We start from the raw sequence: 21,267 nt of genomic DNA on the forward strand, positions 1-21,267 counted from the left end.
TTCAGAGCTACAGGGGATGGATTATGAGAAAAGATCAAAAGAGCTGAGCCTTTACAGAGTTAAAGACGAGACCTGACTGAAGTGCTTAAAATGATGAAGTGAATTAGTCCAGTGGATCGAGTCGGTGACTTTAAAATGAGTTCTTCAAGAACACGGGGACGCAGTTGGAAACTTGTGAAGGGGAAATTTCACACAAAAATTAGGGAGTTTTCCTTCACACAGAGAACCACAGAATAAGGAATAAGCGACCAAGTAGTGTGGTAGACAGTTAGACTTTAACGACCTTCAAAACTCAAATTGATGTTTTTTTTAGAAGCATTAGGTGGACAGGACTGTCGATCTTTGTGGGGCTGAATGGCCTGTTCTTGTCCAGATTGTTCCATTGTCTGGCGTGAATGCGGTCGCAGTGACACATCTAGAACACCTAAACTTCCAGCCCAGGTCAAAACCAAACGGTCAGCCCTGCAGCTGAAGCTTCTCCTCTGCCTTAATGAGTCGAATGTACTGCTGGACTGGGTGCTGGTCCTCGTGTGTGGAGAAGGCGATAGAGCTGACCTCAGTTGTCACCTTCAGCACCTTACTCAGTGCTTTAGCGTAACAGTTGACGATGTGATCTCATGGACCTATCTTACCATGCATGGAGCACCCTGGATTCTTAGCCTTGCTCAGACAGAAGTGGTGGGATGGACTGTGGTGGATACCGCAGACGGATCTCATAAGGACCTTGGAGAGGCTGGGCTCAGCCCGTCACTGCCTGCACCAGGAGATGTTATGGTGGAAATCATGTATTTCATCTCACCAATGCACCCTGCTGTGTCCTCATCCACCACCCTACTTGATCTTCCTCCTCCACCAGCGCTCTCACTCCTGCTGTGCCAGTTGGCACCGTTCTCTACATTCATCCTTACTGTAGTGAGCTGTCTTGAAAGTCCCAGGCCTTGCTCGACCTGCCATTACTACATCACTGGACCCACCAGTACACTCGCAACGCTGCACCACATTTACAGCTGGAGTTTAAACTGTTAAGGAGACGTCCATCCACTTTGGCTGAAATACAGCAGAAATGCATAATCAGGACCTCCCAGTCATGTCTAATATTTCGAATCAGTGAATGATCAGGGTGGCATGGTGGTTTGCCTTTGAAGACCATTGCCCCCACAGTGCAGTAGACTGGGTTTGAACCTCAGCCGGGCCATTGCCTGTGTGCAGCCTGTGCATCGTCCAGATTAGCTGGGATATAAGACAGCTTTGAAAAGCAAACCTCAGCATGCTCAGAAACACAACCCTCGTCAAGGACTTTGTGTTGGAAGTGAAGCCATTTTAGGAGTCTGAGCATTTTGACAGACACATGGAGTGCCATGCCAAGCAGGGGCAGAAGATTTAGAATGAACTTCTCAGGGTTTCTGTCTAAAGCGACACCTTAATGCTGCACCAACCAAACGTTTGATGTGTGAGACATGAAGTCATCTTTATATAAAATCATATGGGTCATGTGACAGAGAGAGAGGCCACTTAAGAAGGGCAGAGACAGGAACTTCCGTAACAGTCTGGCAGCACCACTGAGGTCCTCGGCTGTCTCAGGTATTCTCTGTGGTTTGTGTTCTCTTGTAGAATTTTAAAGCAGACACAGTCTGGGGTTTAGCGGAAATGTCAGGACATTCTGCTCAGATTGAAAAATATATATGAAATTGTGTTTGTTACATTAAAGAGCATCTGGCGGCTGTGTTATCTGAACCTTCCAAGGATTCGGTGTTTCTCTGACAGTAACTGTGGAAGGGTGGATGGACTTGCTGTGGCCTCGTGGTGTGGAGGCTTGGTTCCTGGTTCCTGGTTGGTGTTGTCTTAACCTCCATCTTATGGATGAACCAACGAATGTTTGGACAGCTGAATAGATGGATGAACTGTCAGCCTGGCAATGAGGTGGCATTCAGTGGAGGGTTGGTTCCTGTTTTGTGTTTGGTGGTGTCTGGACATCCATCTTAGGGAAGGATGGATGGATAGAAAGAAGAATGGATGGACAGATGAATGAATAAACATAGCAATGTGGATGGTGGCGGATTTGGTTCTTGTTTTCTGCATAAGTGCAATAAAAACGCAGTTTAAAGAAGTGGGTGGCCTGATATGTGAAGTGTGGGCCTTATTTGTTCTGCCGCAGATCCAATTATATTTGCAGTTTATTAGGTGAAAGCCTTGTCATGACTGCGTTATTACTGGAAGTGTTGTGGCCAGGGCTCAGTTGCCCTCACTGGCCGTGTTTTCTTGGCACTGCAAAGGGTAAAAGAGATGACGTAGTTAGCGCCAGCGCCCCCTCTCACCCTGGGGTGGTACTGCAAGCACCAGCAGAAACTCAACGGGTGATCCTCAGACGTCCATGCGTGGCGGCATGTGATTGTTTTCTATGATCGCTGTCAGTTTTGAACATGACTCATTATTACAGAATATTTAATCCATATAAATGTGATAAAAAATGTTAAATGCTCCAGGTTTCAAACCATGAAATTAAGCTGGTCAGTGTTACGCCCGTCCAGCGTTTTCTAAGTTATTTAAAACTGTCTTTTAATGATTCGACCTCTTATGATGATAGCCTAGAGGAGACTAATTTATAACGCGTGAGGTTTGTTATTTAAATAAGAAACATGAAATGCCACTACAGGGTTAACAGTGTCCGTCTTTTAAAGCCCGTCTCTCACGTCTCAGCAGCGTCCTGTTGATTTCGTTGTTCATTTGTTTTATTTTCAGTTTGGTGACCTCCTAAAATGAGCTTCATGGACACGACCATCTTGCTCTTCAGCCTCGTCCAAGGTATGACGCCCGTTTAATTTCATTTCTTTTGTCCCAACGGAGCAGAATGAGTGACTTCACCTCTGAAGATATATTTTCTTTTCCTCTCTGTGAGGGGTCAGCTTGGCCGTGAATGTGACGTGAGTGACACGCAGACATCCTGCCAGCTCTCCAAGCCTTTTCCTTTCTCTAATTACTTCAGACCTGTTCTGAAATGGGCTGCTCTGCCATCGATGTATGCAGTTTGTGTTCTTAGCAGTTGATAAGTAACCGAGTAGCTTTTAGAGTGAGTGGCCCGTGTCACCTGAGTAGATTGTGCTACTCTGCTCTAAATGTATCAAATGCGCTTTATTTTCCTCTACAAATGTCTTCCTGTTCATGCCTGGGTGGCTCAGATAGCTCAATGGCTCATGCCAACCTGATTTGAGAAGAGCGTTAATTTGTTCGTGGAGATCCTCATGCCAGGTTTCTTGGTCTGCACAGTTACTTGATTTCCTATTAATGGCTCCCTTTCCTGTGTGACGTATATTTCCTTTTTTGTGGTCTCTGGTGTGAATTAGTAACCCACTTGACAGTTGATGTTGTGAACTGTGGCGTTTGTCAAAACATACAGAGGACAAGGTAGAAACGGACTAATCATGAATGGAAACCAACAATACCTGCCTGTGACTTAATTGATAAACTATCAATGGACAATGGAGATTAAAATCACACACAATGAACGTCCAACACAGTCCCAGTCCTGGAGACCTCGGCCAACTGGCCGCCTGGCCGCTCCTGGGTGCTTTACAGTGGAGTCCATGCTGGCTGTTATATCGATCAGTTCATAAAGAAATCTACAGGCTGTGATTTCTAAATACGTTCTTTATTACAGCAACATCTCCATCTCCTAACTCTTGCTCTAAGAACTCTCCTCCATTCCCTTTTTTTCTCTTTCTGTCCTTCTGTTTAAATAGCAAATGATTAGACGCAGGTCATGGAATTGACAGGACCGATTATCATGAAGGGCCACAGTTCCACAGAGTTATCCTCCCCCCCCATTGTTTCCAGACAATGTAAACAGGACAATGCTATGAAAGACGGGACTCAGCACAAAATACATTTACGATGACATTAATCATGTAGCACCACTACATAACACTGGCCATCCAGTCTGAGGAGAGACTCTTTCCATCTGAGGATTCCAACGTTTCTTTATCTGAGACGACTTTTCCAAATGCAGGAGAGCTTCCTGGCAGTAGAGCAGCGACACCAAGAGCCACATCCAGATACCAAGACGAGAAGCAGAACAGAGGAGACTTGGTAACGGTTTGCATTTATCGTATTATTTCTGTTTCATAGAAACACAGTAAACAGAGCTAACCAGCAGCTCTAGTCAGGGTATGCCGGACTAAAATCTTCAGCCTGGGACCGAAGGGACAGCTCCTTATATCAGCAGGCCGACCAGTCCACAGCTTTGGGGCTCTGTCACTAAAATCCCAATCTCACACTGTTGTTTCATTGATCCTGAACTAGGCTGACATTTTGAGATCTCAACATGGTTTGTAAGTAGTGATAAGTTCAAAAAAGTGAGCAGGGCCTCGGCCATTTTAGGCTTTCTAAGTTGAAAGGAGGTTTTTCTTCAAATCGAGCTTAACTGGGAGCCAGTGCAAGGACCTGAGAAGTGGGGTTAAGAGTTTGCACTTTCTAGTTCTTGTATGGTGATGATCTGATGCCAGTCGACACACACCCGGCAGTCGCACCCTCTGTGATCTAAAAGGCAAGTGGACTTGTGTGTTTCACTAGCCGTTAGCAAAAGAGTGATGGACACGATGAGTGAAGTAAGTTAATGTTAACGTTGGAGAAATCCCCTCCATGACTTTCAGGCCCACAGCTCCACTGGATGTGAGTGTTTGGTGTTTCCGTGTCTGCACTTTGTGACCTGGTGGTCTCTGCTGTGCTGCTATTACACTCTAAGATCAATCAGCTCCATTGCCACCTGGCATTCGGTGTGTGACGTTCTGTGGCTAAGAACTTATTAGCCTTGACGCTGCACGTCATTTAATAAAGTTGAGAAGATCAGATTACAGGTTTTCAAAATCCTGGGTACTGACTTCGAACTATTAAAGCTGTTTGAGGATGTAACACACAAATTGTCATTCTGGAGCTCCAGACGGCATTTATTGGAGCTGTAAAAGAATGTTAGCTTTATCGTTCTCTTTACATGTTTCATCCTGTCTCTCCAACAATGTAGGTGGGTAGTGTGAACGCTGGCCCCGGCACAGACAGACGGACACCATATTTTTCTCCCCACACACCGTTTATCTATACTAATAAAAGGCAAAGCCCTCACTCACTCACTCACTCACTCACTCATCACTAATTCTCCAACTTCCCGTGTGGGTGGAAGGCTGAAATTTGGCAGGTTCATTCCTTACAGCTTCCTTACAAAAGTTGGGCAGGTTTTATATCGAAATTCTACGCGTAATGGTCATAACTGGAAGCAGTTTTTCTCCATTTACTGTAATGGAGATGAGCTTGAACGCCGTGGGGGCGGAGTTTCGTGTGACATCATCACGCCTCCCACATAATCACGCAGTACATAGAAAACCAGGAAGACCTCCAAAAAGCGCTGAAGAAAACATATAATTGAGAAGGCAGCGAAACAATAAGAAGCGAGCGAGTGACATATACAACCATATTGATGAGTTCTGCTACTTCGGAAACAAAGCACGATGTAAACCTACACTTTAAATTAAGTTCATAGACAGGCTGCCGCTGGCGTTGTAATTTAGTGCCTGCCCGTATAAGGCCGTCCGTCAGCGGCAATCCAATAGCAAACTGCCACGGGTAAATATTCACGGGTGAAGGACTGTGCTTATGCAGAGGAAGGTGAGATGGTCAGGGTGGTGTTTGACACAAACTCAGCGAAACTGCGAGAGAAAGTTTTAAGTGCCAGGACTAAGGTAACATTAAATACAGCCATGGACATAGCAGGAGATGGCACCAACACAGCTGGGAACCTTCGATGCATGTACACCGAGTGGCTCATGTGAACTGACGCAGTGCACAGATAAAAGCAACAGTTCTAAAGAGCTGAACAAAAACCGAATTACACAATTGAAAAGGCAGCAAAAAATATGAAGCGTCTGATAAGCATATTCATAAATGCAGCTACTGTGGAAACAAAGCACACGTTGGAAAAAGTCAATGTCCCGCTAAAGGAAGACAGTGTAAAAAAAACCCGTGCATGCAGTGTGTCAGGTCTCAGATAAAGAAGAAGACGAGCTGTTTATTGATGCAGTAAGAAACGAATCGATGAATGAAACCTGTCATCTTTACAACGATTGACAAACACGGAATGTAACTTGAACACAACACATCCTACAAATACGAACCTGTTTGAAAGAAATAATGATAATCAAATCCTTGATGACAGCAACACTCAGTAACACTCACAAAACAAATACTGTATATTGACAGTCATGTTACGTTATTTTTAAAATGTTCCCTTTTCTTTTTCTACCTTTTTTAACACACTACTTCTCCGCTGCGATACGCGGGTATATATATATATGTATATATATAACCCGATCTACATACTCGAATAATGGATACTTTATTCGCCATCAATGATTGTTTTGGTAAAGCCATACTCAGTGTATTCATTAGATGAACGGTAAAAAAGTAAGAGCGAGGGGAGGATGACTCATTGAGGATGCAGGCTGTAGTGCGCGTCAACTCTATCTGAATTGCGATCACATTTGAAAAACATATCTTTTCAAGTTCTATTTAGTCCATATGTGTCAAACTCAAGGGCGGGCGCATCCGCCCGTGTAATTATATCCGCCCGAGATCATTTTATATACTGTATTATTGTTATTAAAGCCCGGGTATATGAAGCGCTGGTAACACAATAAACTACAGATCCCATAATGCAGCGCTTCAGCTGCCTTGCCGAACACTTACCACGTTAATCAAGTCTACCTTATGATGCTGCAAGTTATTGCGAAGCTAGCTCACACGATGCTGAAGAGAAAAGTTGATTCTGAAAATAGAGCCTTTAAAAACCGATGGGAGGCTGAGTATACGTTTACTGAACCCGTGCGTCTCATTTGTGGAGCTAATGTGGCTGTAATTACAGAATTTAATCTAAGACGGCACTACGAGACAAAACATCACGGTAACCTGAAAGACCTGAATGCAATTCAGAAGATACAGAAAACAGCATAATTAAATAAGAATCTGACACTTCAGCGGACGTTTTAACCCGTGCACAATCACAAAGTGATTTCAAGTGAAGCTGCTTTTATGGGAGACACAAATGCACCAGTTCACCTTGCCCCACTTTCCCTGTTGCCAAGTAATGTTAAACCAAGTCGTCACTACGGTGTTCCCAAATACGCACTTTGCTGATAAACTGAGCGCACTGAGTTTGCACGGCGCTTTGGTGACTTTGAAGAACAAAAAAAGTCCGTCTACATGCGGCTCGAACCTTGTGCATGTTTGGTAGCACATATCTGTGTGAGAAGCTCTTCTCAGTGATAAAGACTAACAAAACAGCACACAGGAGTCGCCTCACTGATGAGCACCTGCAGTCCATCCTGAGAATCTCCACAACACAGAACCTCACAGCAAACAGAAACGAACCTGTGGCCAAAAAAAGATGGCAGGCGTCCAGCTCTAAAATGACATCTGAGCAAAGACAACTGAATGATTTGATTTGTTATTGCACGTAAGAGCGGGAGTCAACCGTTTTAACAAACAGCGTATTGCACTGATACGAAATAGCTGTGTGTGTATATATGTAGATATATATGTATGTATATATGTGTATATGTATAGATATGTATATATATATATGTTTATGTGTGTGTGTGTAAATATATATATATATGACAACAACACTCATCACTCACAACAGTGACAAAACAATTACATTGACAATCATGTTACGTTATTTTCAAAATGTTTCCTTTTCTTTTCATTGCTTCTTTAACACACTACTTCTCTGCTGCGAAGAGCAGGTATTTTGCTAGTTTACAATATATACAATAATCATAAAAGTCACGTGCACTCACAACCCCAGCGCCCTTGGCACTGAATCCCCCAAAGTCCAGGGCCCACAGTCTCTGTGCCTTTGTCCTGGCCGCCTCCTGTCCTCTCTCCAGCTCTGTCCACTTCCACCTGACATCCACTAAATGACTGGAGGGAGGCGGCCCCTTAAATAATGCCCCGGATAAGCCCCAGGTGTTTCCGGCCTCTTCTCTTTAGCCACGCCCCAGCGTGGCGGAAGTGTCGGCTGCTTTCCTGGTGGCTCTCCGGGCGCCACACAAAGTCTTCCCCCCGGCACTTCCTGGTGTGGCGGAAGTGCCGGGCTCCCGGGATAGTTAGGCCCTGGGGCGCCGCCTGGCGGTGGCCACGGGTCCCTGCAGGGCTGGGCTTCCATGCCCTGTACCCGAGGCCCCCTACCTAACCAGGACGGACGCCCCCACTCCGTCTGGAGAAGGCACTTGCCCTCCTCTTGTCCTCCAAGGCGTCCCGGCCGGGCTCCAGCCCCAGCCGCGGACCGTACGGGATAAACCGGCATCGGAGTGCCGCCTGGCGGTGACCACGGGCCCCAACAGGGCTGGGCTTCCATGCCCTTGACCCGTGGTCCCCAACAGAACCAGGACGGACGCCCCCTCGCGGTGTGGAGGAGGCACAAGCCCTCCTCACGTCCTCCAAGGCGTCCCGGCCGGGCTCCAGCTCCGGCCGGCGACTGCATGGAATAAACCGGCATCGGGCGCCGCCTGGCGGTATCCACGGCCCCTACAGGGTAGGGCTTCCATGCCCTCGACCCGTGGCTCCCAACAAAACCAGGACGGACGCCCCCTCGCGGTGTGGAGGAGGCACAAGTAGTAGACCACAGTAGTTACTGTCATTCAAGTATGGAAGATTTGAGGTCAGGTAGACTCACTCAGTCGTTATGGAGCCAAGAGTAGTGGGGCTCTTGTGTTGATTAGCAGAGCGTTTCTTCAGCCAGTGGGTGGTCGGGGGGTCACGAGTTGTTCAGCAGTAGGTTGTGGTGGGCCGATCTACTGGTGGCACTCGATCCTCTCCTGCTCTGACAATCGCGCACGAATCACCCAAGGTGGGTCACAAAGACACTTACATGACAACAAAAGGATTGAGAAACACCAGGCTGGCACATGCAGGTATGAACTTCACTGAATACTGGAGCACACGCTTCTATTGTAACACCATCTGTACTGGTCATACTGCCCATCCCTGCCCAGTGCGGAGGGTACAAAATTGACAGCTAAAGAGAAAACCTGAAAAGAAAATTTTTACTTACGTTACTTACTCCGTGTGATTTGTACAGATGACCAACTGTGAATGTCATGCTTGGATGGAGAGCACAGATAATAAACCGTCTGATAGAATAAGCGCCAATGGAGACCAACACCGGACCACAGCAAACAATTGTGACTGCTTAATTAATAAGATCTGGAATGGGGGGCCGCCATGTCTGAACTTGAGGGTCTAATGTTCTGCTAACTGACGTGGCCCATTCCCCAAATGAGAGATTCTGTAAGTGGGCCTCCCTTCCAGGACGTGTTCCTGTCGTTGTCCAGTCCATCACTGAGATTCTCCTCACAGCCTGCTCTTAACGGCCCACTCTGAGCTGTCAGATTTTCATGATTTCCAAATCCAGTGTGGCTGGGTAGTCAGATGGCATCGTGATGTCACCAGTTGTGACTGAATAGTCATCTAACAGGCGCTGATGATCTCTCATGACTGTCCCCTCCAGGTGTCCTGTGTGCTGAGTGGTCAGTTCAGATGCCTCAGATAATTAAAGCTGTGAGCATGTCCTGTGTAGTCATCCCCTGCACATTTAGTGTCCCCGATGGACAGACAGGTGGAGGGAGTCGGACAGCAGCGTCATGGATAAGAAACTCAACGCTTTGTACCTCAAGTGGTGACAAGAAAGGACAACTGCCGCTAGTTGAGGTGATTGGTGACATGTCAGCAAACAACTGCACGTCCATCATGAGAGAGACACGCAGAAGGCACTCCGACTTGTACTTCTTCAGGACTGAATACTTTAACTACACCTACCCGACAGGGGTCTTCATCAACATCAGCGGTGAGTCAGGACCGCCCACCACATCTTCATCTTTGTCCTCCTCTTTGTTTCTACTTCACTGCTTTGTTTCCTACAGTTCTAAGGGTCACAGACCTTTGTGTTTATTCAAATGTGTCGATTTTTATCTTTTTATACTGGGGGGTCCACTCACAGACCTCTCTTTGTTTTCCAGTCTCCCCAGACAAACCAGTCATCTCCCCACTGGCTGAAGTGCAAGAGGGGACATCAGTCAATGTGACCTGCACTGTCCCCATTCCGTGTCCCTCTGAGTCACCCAAGCTGAAGTGGCACAATGTACTGAATGGGACGGTGACACAAGAACATGTGATGAACGCAGACGGGACGGCGTCTCTGTCATCAGTTCTGACATTTGTGGCCTCACCTGAGCACCACAAGAGCATCACATGCAGTGTGGACTACGGGGGGAGAAATCAAAGTAAGAGCAGCACAGTGAAAGTCCAGCGCAGGATCACTGGTAGGTGGAAATCTTTCTGTTAATATAAAGACAAAGTCTTGTGACATAAATGCTTGATGAGCCCTAAACTCCGAAGAGCCTGCCATTTGCTTGCAGAGGGCCACAGTAGGATGACATTGAATGTGTAATTCCCCCAGCACTCATTTTTAAAAATGCTAATACTAAAAGACAGATGCCCCATTTATACCTAATATGCCAGGCTATTCCACCCACGTAGCTGACCAGACTCACTTCTCCTCTCGCTCGGTGTAAGACACGTATTTGTAATTTGAAAGACCAAACGAAAGTCAAGTCAACCCAGGATGTTCTTTTCGACAAACCATGGATGCTACGGAGTGCACTGGGGGTCACTCAACATCCTAACAGTGACACAGCAAGCCATAAGACAGGGCCTTATTAAAAGAGACAGTCAAGTGCTGAGCCCCCCAACGCTTATGAAGACAACAGCGGCCCCCAGCTAGTCGTGTCATGGCCGCTCCACTCACCCAGCACACATTATGTCACTTTCCAGACCTTTATCTGCTACGGCCAGTTGAGTTTTCACCCATTGATGCCTCGCAGCTCTGAGCTCACTGGGCTGGCAACCAGAAGGTGTTTTTAAGTTGTGCCCATGATTACTTTCAGGGTTCCAGGTGCCATCATAAACCTCAAGTGCCATAAGGGTAAAACACTCCCTAGTGGCACCAGCTAAATTGTTGTAAGCAATTATGAAAGTAAAGATGTCAAGGACTCGAATGCCAGCAAGCGGGCAACATGTGCCTAGGTTAGGAGGTCGCGTCTCATTAGTGACTTGGAATTCTATGAGGAACCAACACAAGCAGATGATCAGAAAGGAGCACAGGAGGCGACTTGTCTTCATTCTGAGGGGGTTTTGGTCAGGTGCCACAAGAGAGACTGGGCACCAAACTAAAAGAAGTGGCAGTTCAGGGTGTGTGGGTGGGGGAAAACCTTTCTTAAACTCAGGGAACAAAATCTTTATGGGGAGAAGAGCCTGATCAAATCTAGGTGATGCCAACAGTGATCCATTAGACAACCTGGACAAGAGTGGAGTCAGTAAGTTGTGAGTTGAAAGCCTTGAAAGCCTGCATATTGTAAGCTTCTTAGGGGTCATTTTGCTTGCCTCCTCATGACCTGTAATTGTATTTAACAAACACAAAGCAGGGGTGCAGATGAAGATTGGCAATGGGAGGAGGTGCACTGCTCCAGTCTGACAGAAGAAGGCGGAATGGGCCAAGGGGGGCTAATCTTACATGGCATCGGTAAGAAGAACCTGCAGAAACCTCACTGAGTGTCCTACATGGGTGCTAATCAAAGATGTTGTAGTGGGCAGTGGGCAGTGAGGGTATAGAGGGCTGTCAAGAAGAGTCAAAGCCAGAACTCCCATGTCGACACAGTGGTGACGTTGACTTAGTGCCAAAGAAAAACACCACCATGCCCTGCTGAAAAATGAAAGAACGGTCATCAAGGACCCCAACTGAAGAAGTGTAAGGCGACTGCATTGAGCCAATGGCTGCTCCTTGACTGTATGTACAGTATTTAATGTACTGTAATGTACAGGAGGGCACTGGACGACTTGTCTTGTGGTTCAGGGAGGACAACCTGCAGGTCAGCATCAACAAGACCAAAGGGTTAGTGGAGGACCTCTGGTGTGTTAAGAAGCCCCCAAGACCAGGCACCATTTAGGAGCTACAAGTACCTGGGGGTCCATATGAACAGCCAACTGGACTGGTCTGACAACACAGTGGCACTGGAGGAGAAGGTCCGGAGCTGACTGAAATTCCTGAGGAGACTCCGGTCTTTTGAGGTGTGCAGCAGGCTACTGGAAATGTCCTATCAGCTCATGGCAGCCAGTGTGCTGTTCTGCACTGCTGTCCTGGGGAAGCCACTTGAGTTCAGAGGATGCGTGACGCCTGAATAAACTTATCACGAAAGCCTTCTCCATCGCAGCGTCAACCCTGGACACAAAATTGGATGCCATCAAGACCAGTTCTGCAGATGCCCTCCAGGAGGTGCTCTCTCTTAGAGCACCTTTAGCCACAGGCTCATTCCTCCATGGTGCAATAAGAGGTGCCTTCGGGGGGGCTTTTCTGCTTACTGCCATCAGGCACTTCAGTTCTTCGTCCCAACATTGATGGGGTACAAACTTGAGATGAGAATGCAGAACGTTTCTTTATTTCTTGTCTTGGCCCATGGGGTGAGCAGTCAATAACGTAATTCATTGGCTTTTATTCTTAGCTCATCTAATACATCACACGCACAGCTTTATTATTTCATCCAATCAGCTCGTGCTCCCAGTATTTTCTGACTCCTTTTGACTCTCCCATTTACCTGAAGGCCACCTAGTTGACAGGGGTGATCTGGACCCTTTATTAATCTTTGCATAGGAGGGGTCTTTGGGTTTTCCCACTTGTTCATCCTCACTTTCTACAGGGGCGCTTCTCACTCATTTTCTTCATTCTAACCTTGGAAGTTCAAGCTGGTGGCTTCTCTAAGGTGAGGCATCACATTTAGTTAACCCTTGAGTTACCTTCAGCCCTTTCCCTGATGTTTCAATAATTCATTGTTACAACTTCATTTAAATATTTACTTCTAATCATTTGTAAAAGATTAAATATTAACTAAAAATTCCATGGTGTTCCTACCCCTTCAGCTAAAAGCCATAGGACGTTAGCCCAGACGTGAATACACTACATTACTGCATTTTGTCTTTTATTCTATTGTCTTATAAAGTTGGTGTCATTGTACTTATGTTTTACTGCTGCATACATTTGAATTTCACCTTGGGAGTAATAAAGTAGATTTAATCTAATGTACTGTATATTAGGAGGGGATGCTGCCTTTTAACGCTAGCTAAGTTTTGTCCCTTCTCTTGTACCAGATTTCTCTTTTCCTAACATTCCCATCCTGGTTACTGACATAGCATACGCTGTACGGTTTCAAAGTCGCATCGTCTTTCAACCAGCTTAATCCAGACGAGGGTCACAGGGGGCTGGGGTCTATCCCAGCTAGCACAGAGCATAAGGCAGGAACAAACCCCGGACAGGGCGCCAGTCCGTCGAAGGGCAAACTCACACACACACACACACACACACACGTGCACACCACTCCAGTTCACCTAACCTGCATGTCTTTGGGCTGTGGGAGGAAACTCACATCGACACGGGGAGGACACACAAACTAAACGCTTGGAGGAGCTGAGACATGAACTCTGGTCTCATTACTACGAGACATCACAGTGACACCCTTAGGTTCAAAGTATGAACTGCAGGTCTAAAAAGAGCCCATTCTCTGCTAGCCTCGCCTCCTGTTGGATACGACTTTCAACTAAATAGCAGATAACAAACTCGAGGACACCTGGTGGAAATTAAGGGAACGTCTATTTAAGACTTAAGCTGTTCGTCATGCAAAGAATTGTGGGAATCTGGAGGATCTTACCAGGCCATGTAGTGGAAGGTGAAAGTTGAACAACTTGTCCAAAGTGTCAGGATGAGGTATTGGATCGGCGTAATGGTCAGGTAACACACTTAGATATCAGTACATGCAGAGCGGCTAGACTGTGGGGTAACTGCTGTGCCAATGTGCCACTCACTCATTAGGAAATGGCAAGAGGACCCTGCCAAGGCTTCAAAGACGTCACAATTCTGTCAAGATCTCCCCAGTGAATGTGGCCTCATTAGGCTTCACTCAGGCAGAGAGTTTCAAACACCACGGATGTCCACCTCATGTCTCGCTGTCTTCTTCTTTTTAACATCAAGTCAAATTGAAAAGTAAAAAGACGTGGGCCGAGCTGCGAAATCAGCTTCAAACATGAAGTCACTTTCAGGAACTGAATTTCGCAAGCACTTTGGTAAGAGTTCTGTGAATGGCATTTGATTGAATAACACAACTTGATTTATAAAATACTGTTTGTAATCCTAGGTGAACAGGGACATACGGCCTTGAATGTGGTGAAAGGTGTGGGCCTGACGATGGAAATCCTTCTGGTGGTCACAGTCAGCATTGTGGTGGACTGCAGTGGGCCATTGAGGATGTTCTTTTCGACAAACCATGGATGCTACGGAGTGCACTGGGGGTCACTCAACATCCTAACAGTGACACAGCAAGCCATAAGACAGGGCCTTATTAAAAGAGACAGTCAAGTGCTGAGCCCCCCAACGCTTATGAAGACAACAGCGGCCCCCAGCTAGTCGTGTCATGGCCGCTCCACTCACCCAGCACACATTATGTCACTTTCCAGACCTTTATCTGCTACGGCCAGTTGAGTTTTCACCCATTGATGCCTCGCAGCTCTGAGCTCACTGGGCTGGCAACCAGAAGGTGTTTTTAAGTTGTGCCCATGATTACTTTCAGGGTTCCAGGTGCCATCATAAACCTCAAGTGCCATAAGGGTAAAACACTCCCTAGTGGCACCAGCTAAATTGTTGTAAGCAATTATGAAAGTAAAGATGTCAAGGACTCGAATGCCAGCAAGCGGGCAACATGTGCCTAGGTTAGGAGGTCGCGCCTCATTAGTGACTTGGAATTCTATGAGGAACCAACACAAGCAGATGATCAGAAAGGAGCACAGGAGGCGACTTGTCTTCATTCTGAGGGGGTTTTGGTCAGGTGCCACAAGAGAGACTGGGCACCAAACTAAAAGAAGTGGCAGTTCAGGGTGTGTGGGTGGGGGAAAACCTTTCTTAAACTCAGGGAACAAAATCTTTATGGGGAGAAGAGCCTGATCAAATCTAGGTGATGCCAACAGTGATCCATTAGACAACCTGGACAAGAGTGGAGTCAGTAAGTTGTGAGTTGAAAGCCTTGAAAGCCTGCATATTGTAAGCTTCTTAGGGGTCATTTTGCTTGCCTCCTCATGACCTGTAATTGTATTTAACAAACACAAAGCAGGGGTGCAGATGAAGATTGGCAATGGGAGGAGGTGCACTGCTCCAGTCTGACAGAAGAAGGCGGAATGGGCCAAGGGGGGCTAATCTTACATGGCATCGGTAAGAAGAACCTGCAGAAACCTCACTGAGTGTCCTACATGGGTGCTAATCAAAGATGTTGTAGTGGGCAGTGGGCAGTGAGGGTATAGAGGGCTGTCAAGAAGAGTCAAAGCCAGAACTCCCATGTCGACACAGTGGTGACGTTGACTTAGTGCCAAAGAAAAACACCACCATGCCCTGCTGAAAAATGAAAGAACGGTCATCAAGGACCCCAACTGAAGAAGTGTAAGGCGACTGCATTGAGCCAATGGCTGCTCCTTGACTGTATGTACAGTATTTAATGTACTGTAATGTACAGGAGGGCACTGGACGACTTGTCTTGTGGTTCAGGGAGGACAACCTGCAGGTCAGCATCAACAAGACCAAAGGGTTAGTGGAGGACCTCTGGTGTGTTAAGAAGCCCCCAAGACCAGGCACCATTTAGGAGCTACAAGTACCTGGGGGTCCATATGAACAGCCAACTGGACTGGTCTGACAACACAGTGGCACTGGAGGAGAAGGTCCAGAGCTGACTGAAATTCCTGAGGAGACTCCGGTCTTTTGAGGTGTGCAGCAGGCTACTGGAAATGTCCTATCAGCTCATGGCAGCCAGTGTGCTGTTCTGCACTGCTGTCCTGGGGAAGCCACTTGAGTTCAGAGGATGCGTGACGCCTGAATAAACTTATCACGAAAGCCTTCTCCATCGCAGCGTCAACCCTGGACACAAAATTGGATGCCATCAAGACCAGTTCTGCAGATGCCCTCCAGGAGGTGCTCTCTCTTAGAGCACCTTTAGCCACAGGCTCATTCCTCCATGGTGCAATAAGAGGTGCCTTCGGGGGGGCTTTTCTGCTTACTGCCATCAGGCACTTCAGTTCTTCGTCCCAACATTGATGGGGTACAAACTTGAGATGAGAATGCAGAACGTTTCTTTATTTCTTGTTTGGCCCATGGGGTGAGCAGTCAATAACGTAATTCATTGGCTTTTATTCTTAGCTCATCTAATACATCACACGCACAGCTTTATTATTTCATCCAATCAGCTCGTGCTCCCAGTATTTTCTGACTCCTTTTGACTCTCCCATTTACCTGAAGGCCACCTCGTTGACAGGGGGTGATCTGCGGACCCTTTTATTAATCTTTGCATAGGAGGGGTCTTTGGGTTTTCCCACTTGTTCATCCTCACTTTCTACAGGGGCGCTTCTCACTCATTTTCTTCATTCTAACCTTGGAAGTTCAAGCTGGTGGCTTCTCTAAGGTGAGGCATCACATTTAGTTAACCCTTGAGTTACCTTCAGCCCTTTCCCTGATGTTTCAATAATTCATTGTTACAACTTCATTTAAATATTTACTTCTAATCATTTGTAAAAGATTAAATATTAACTAAAAATTCCATGGTGTTCCTACTCCTTCAGCTAAAAGCCATAGGACGTTAGCCCAGACGTGAATACACTACATTACTGCATTTTGTCTTTTATTCTATTGTCTTATAAAGTTGGTGTCATTGTACTTATGTTTTACTGCTGCATACATTTGAATTTCACCTTGGGAGTAATAAAGTAGATTTAATCTAATGTACTGTATATTAGGAGGGGATGCTGCCTTTTAACGCTAGCTAAGTTTTGTCCCTTCTCTTGTACCAGATTTCTCTTTTCCTAACATTCCCATCCTGGTTACTGACATAGCATACGCTGTACGGTTTCAAAGTCGCATCGTCTTTCAACCAGCTTAATCCAGACGAGGGTCACAGGGGGCTGGGGTCTATCCCAGCTAGCACAGAGCATAAGGCAGGAACAAACCCCGGACAGGGCGCCAGTCCGTCGAAGGGCAAACTCACACACACACACACACACACACACGTGCACACCACTCCAGTTCACCTAACCTGCATGTCTTTGGGCTGTGGGAGGAAACTCACATCGACACGGGGAGGACACACAAACTAAACGCTTGGAGGAGCTGAGACATGAACTCTGGTCTCATTACTACGAGACATCACAGTGACACCCTTAGGTTCAAAGTATGAACTGCAGGTCTAAAAAGAGCCCATTCTCTGCTAGCCTGCGCCTCCTGTTGGATACGACTTTCAACTAAATAGCAGATAACAAACTCGAGGACACCTGGTGGAAATTAAGGGAACGTCTATTTAAGACTTAAGCTGTTCGTCATGCAAAGAATTGTGGGAATCTGGAGGATCTTACCAGGCCATGTAGTGGAAGGTGAAAGTTGAACAACTTGTCCAAAGTGTCAGGATGAGGTATTGGATCGGCGTAATGGTCAGGTAACACACTTAGATATCAGTACATGCAGAGCGGCTAGACTGTGGGGTAACTGCTGTGCCAATGTGCCACTCACTCATTAGGAAATGGCAAGAGGACCCTGCCAAGGCTTCAAAGACGTCACAATTCTGTCAAGATCTCCCCAGTGAATGTGGCCTCATTAGGCTTCACTCAGGCAGAGAGTTTCAAACACCACGGATGTCCACCTCATGTCTCGCTGTCTTCTTCTTTTTAACATCAAGTCAAATTGAAAAGTAAAAAGACGTGGGCCGAGCTGCGAAATCAGCTTCAAACATGAAGTCACTTTCAGGAACTGAATTTCGCAAGCACTTTGGTAAGAGTTCTGTGAATGGCATTTGATTGAATAACACAACTTGATTTATAAAATACTGTTTGTAATCCTAGGTGAACAGGGACATACGGCCTTGAATGTGGTGAAAGGTGTGGGCCTGACGATGGAAATCCTTCTGGTGGTCACAGTCAGCATTGTGGTGGACTGCAGTGGGCCATTGAGAAGGACTTGCCGATTGTCACACACACGAGCTGAAGCGGACGGCTAACCTCCTACAGTCCTTGAATGGCTTGCCTTGAAGACCGTTAGCCCTCTCGTTCTGGGATGGCACGGCTTACTAAGTACAAGCCGGGGATGGAGGTGGTCCTCAGGTGTGCACATGTGACCGTGGCTGTCATCGAGTTGAAGAAAACAAAAGGGCCAGTAGACTTAAACTGACTGTCTACCTTGTAAGTCGCCTTCTGTCCGTCTTACTCATTTTGTCTTATCGTGTCACAATGTTATTTTGTCTTTTGTTGTAAAGCAGCATTTGATGCTGTGCTTGGTGAGTCTATTATAAAACATAAGGCCTGACGACTTGAATCTTTACTGACTTGAAATCACCAGGGTGATGTAAGTGCCGCTCAGATCTGTCCATACGGGGCAGGAGGTGGGCAGCCGAGGACTTTTATTCTTTAATATGTGTGCTTATAAAACGTCTCTTTTGAATTCTTCATTTTGAAGCTTGTCTGGACTGCGACTTACGCCTTTCTCTTACGTTACGCCCAAAGGCGATGGACCTCCCCTTAATGTGTAGATGTGCTGCACTCGGTTAGATTTGTGAATCCGTCTAAACGCTTCAGACCACCTGAGGCCAAAAGCGACACGTTTAAATCAAATCTGTGAAGCCCACTTATTTAGTCAAAGGGGGGACAGAAAACGAGCAATCTGAGGTGATAAAAGGCAGCAGCGGCCTGTCGGTAAAGTGATGCTGGATTTGAAAATGGTTTGATTGTGACAGACACTGAGGTGGTGAGACTGAGACCCCCACTGAAGAGCAGTGAAATCCAACAAGGGGCTCCTTTGTTTAACAAAGACAAACTATAATCCCCCCCCATACCTCATGAAGCTCGATGGCTCCTGTCGCCACCTGAATTCTTCACTCTGAACGCTGTGGAGTGCAGAGCCCCGTGACCCGCGTCTATCAGGCTCCGCCCATCTTCAGGGCACCCTGCCCGCTGCCATGCTACATTGTGATGCCACAGCAGTTTTCCAGTTTCATTTAGTTTGGCTCCCATATTAACATTTATTTGAAATGCAGAGACACGGGTGGGTTTGAAATAAACGTTGTTTTCCAGGGTGAGGGCCCAACTTCCACTATCAGTGGGCATGAATTCTGCATTACATCAGTGGTGCTTCTGTGATTGTCATCATCAAGGGTTACCCTCATTTTTATATTGGACAGCAGGTTTAGTTCTGCGGAAGTCTGAGGTTAAGGGGTCTTGTGTAGGGGGTCCCACAATGTGGCTCTGAAGTATGTGGACACCCCACCAAATGACTGTTTCAGGGTTCACAGGTGCACCTCTTGAAGCACAAAGCCTTGCAAATCTCCATTGACAAACACTGGGTGACGTTAAATGTGGCCCTGTCTTAGGCTGTCACTGCTGTCACAAGTCAATATGTAAACGTCCAGCTCTGCTGCGTCAGTCCTGGTCGAATATCTATGACATTATTGTGACATGCAAGAGTTGAGGAGGAACAGCAGCTCAGCCATGAAACGACAGACCACATACAGTAAACTTAGAGTGGGACCGCCATTAAAGTGGCCTCTCCTCTGTGGCGTCACGAAACAGAATTCCAAACTGTGTCAAGAAGCCACAACGGCACACAAACTGGGAATTGGGAGCTTTGTGAAATGGGCCTAAAATCACTTTGTCAGCTGGAGTGGCGCAAAGCACAACGCCCGCCATCGGACTCTGCAGCAGTGGACACCTGCCCTCTGGAGTGATGGACCACACTTCACCATCCAGCAGTCTGATGGAACAATCAGGGTTTGGTGGGATGCCAGGAGAACACAACCTTCTGGACTGGAGGAGGGATAATGGTGTGGAGTTTCAAGCGAAGGGTACATTCAGACGATGGTCCACTTCAGTTTGTGGACGGGGTCCTTTTCTTCTCCAGCAGGACTCTGCCCCCGTGCACAAAGCCAGGACCATAAAGACGTGGAGGGAGTGGAGTGGCCTGCACAGAGGGCTGACTTCACCCTACTGAACACCTTTGGGATGAACTGACGTGCCAGGTCTTCTCATCAGGTGGTCCTCACAAGAGCTCTTTTGGTTGAAGGGGTCCAAATTCACACACACACACACACACACACTCTAAACACTTGTGGAAAGAAGAGTGGAGGCTGTTATGGGCAGGTGGGTTAGGAATGGGACGTCCCAGAAGCTCACAGAGATGTGATGGTCAGGCTGTCCACAAACATGTGGCCATTCAGCTATGAATGTCGATTTGTATTAATGAGAAGCTCGCTCTTTGATTCGACCTCATCTCCCTCAGGCTGCACGAGGCTGGGTGACCAAAGTGTGTACGAGAGGAGACATGAAGAGGAAGCGCCTGTTCGTGACTTTGGAGTTCCTCATTTGCTCCGGACTCATCGTTTATCATTCGTGTCCATCAGACTTTGTGAGAGTTTGGTTAACGCAGCCAGCGCCCTCGGATGCACAGCTTCCCTTATGTGGACGTTTAGCTCATTTCGTTTTTAGGGTGACAGGGTGACGACGTGGAGGTGACGGAGAGCAGAGACCCAAAACCTGAGAGCGGCTTGAAGAGGGGTCTGCCACTCCTAACAATGGCTGAATATTAAGGCAGATTGAGCTGGAAGTGCTGACGGATTGTGTTCTTTGCTGTACTTGATCATTTGGGTCATTCATTTATTTAATGTCAGAGCACATCTGTCTCACTTAAAACTGTCCAAACTGTTTCCAGGATGAGATCCAACCTGCGGACGTTGCAATCGAGCTCCAGCCTCACTGGGCCACACGTTCTGGGCCTGCAGCACATGAACTTCATTCTGGACCCAAATCTTTAAAAGCCTCTCAGACAGCCTTGGTGTGCCAATCCCTCCTAACCCACTAACAGTGGTGTGTGTCTGGTGGGCTCACAGAGGGGCTTAAAGTGGAGAAGGACAAACAGACTGTCATGGCCTTCACGTCACTATTAGCACGTAGACTTGTCTTACCCAACTAGAAGAATCCTAACTCTCCTCCGTGGAGTCAGCACGTCACTGATGTTTTATATTATTTGAAATTGGAGCAAATCAAATCGTCACTTAGAGGGTCTGCGCAGAACTTTGTCATAACCAGTCAGGACCTCATCAATAACATTTT

The 21,267-nt window shown here is 46.8% G+C and overlaps 1 protein-coding gene across 1 annotated transcript; it reads left to right on the forward strand.

Annotated features, from left to right (window-relative positions):
- Positions 1-1,551: 1,551 nt before the first annotated feature.
- On the forward strand, positions 1,552-14,551 carry LOC120540562 (sialic acid-binding Ig-like lectin 8). The gene is made up of 5 exons (XM_039771401.1): positions 1,552-1,581; positions 2,740-2,802; positions 9,554-9,889; positions 10,062-10,364; positions 14,283-14,551. The coding sequence occupies exons 2-5, from the start codon at positions 2,757-2,759 to the stop codon at positions 14,549-14,551; spliced, it is 954 nt and encodes a 317-aa protein (XP_039627335.1). The 5' UTR covers positions 1,552-1,581; positions 2,740-2,756.
- The last annotated feature ends 6,716 nt before the right edge of the window (positions 14,552-21,267 follow it).

Source organism: Polypterus senegalus, chromosome 12, assembly GCF_016835505.1.
Source record: "Polypterus senegalus isolate Bchr_013 chromosome 12, ASM1683550v1, whole genome shotgun sequence".
NCBI lineage: Eukaryota > Metazoa > Chordata > Cladistia > Polypteriformes > Polypteridae > Polypterus > Polypterus senegalus.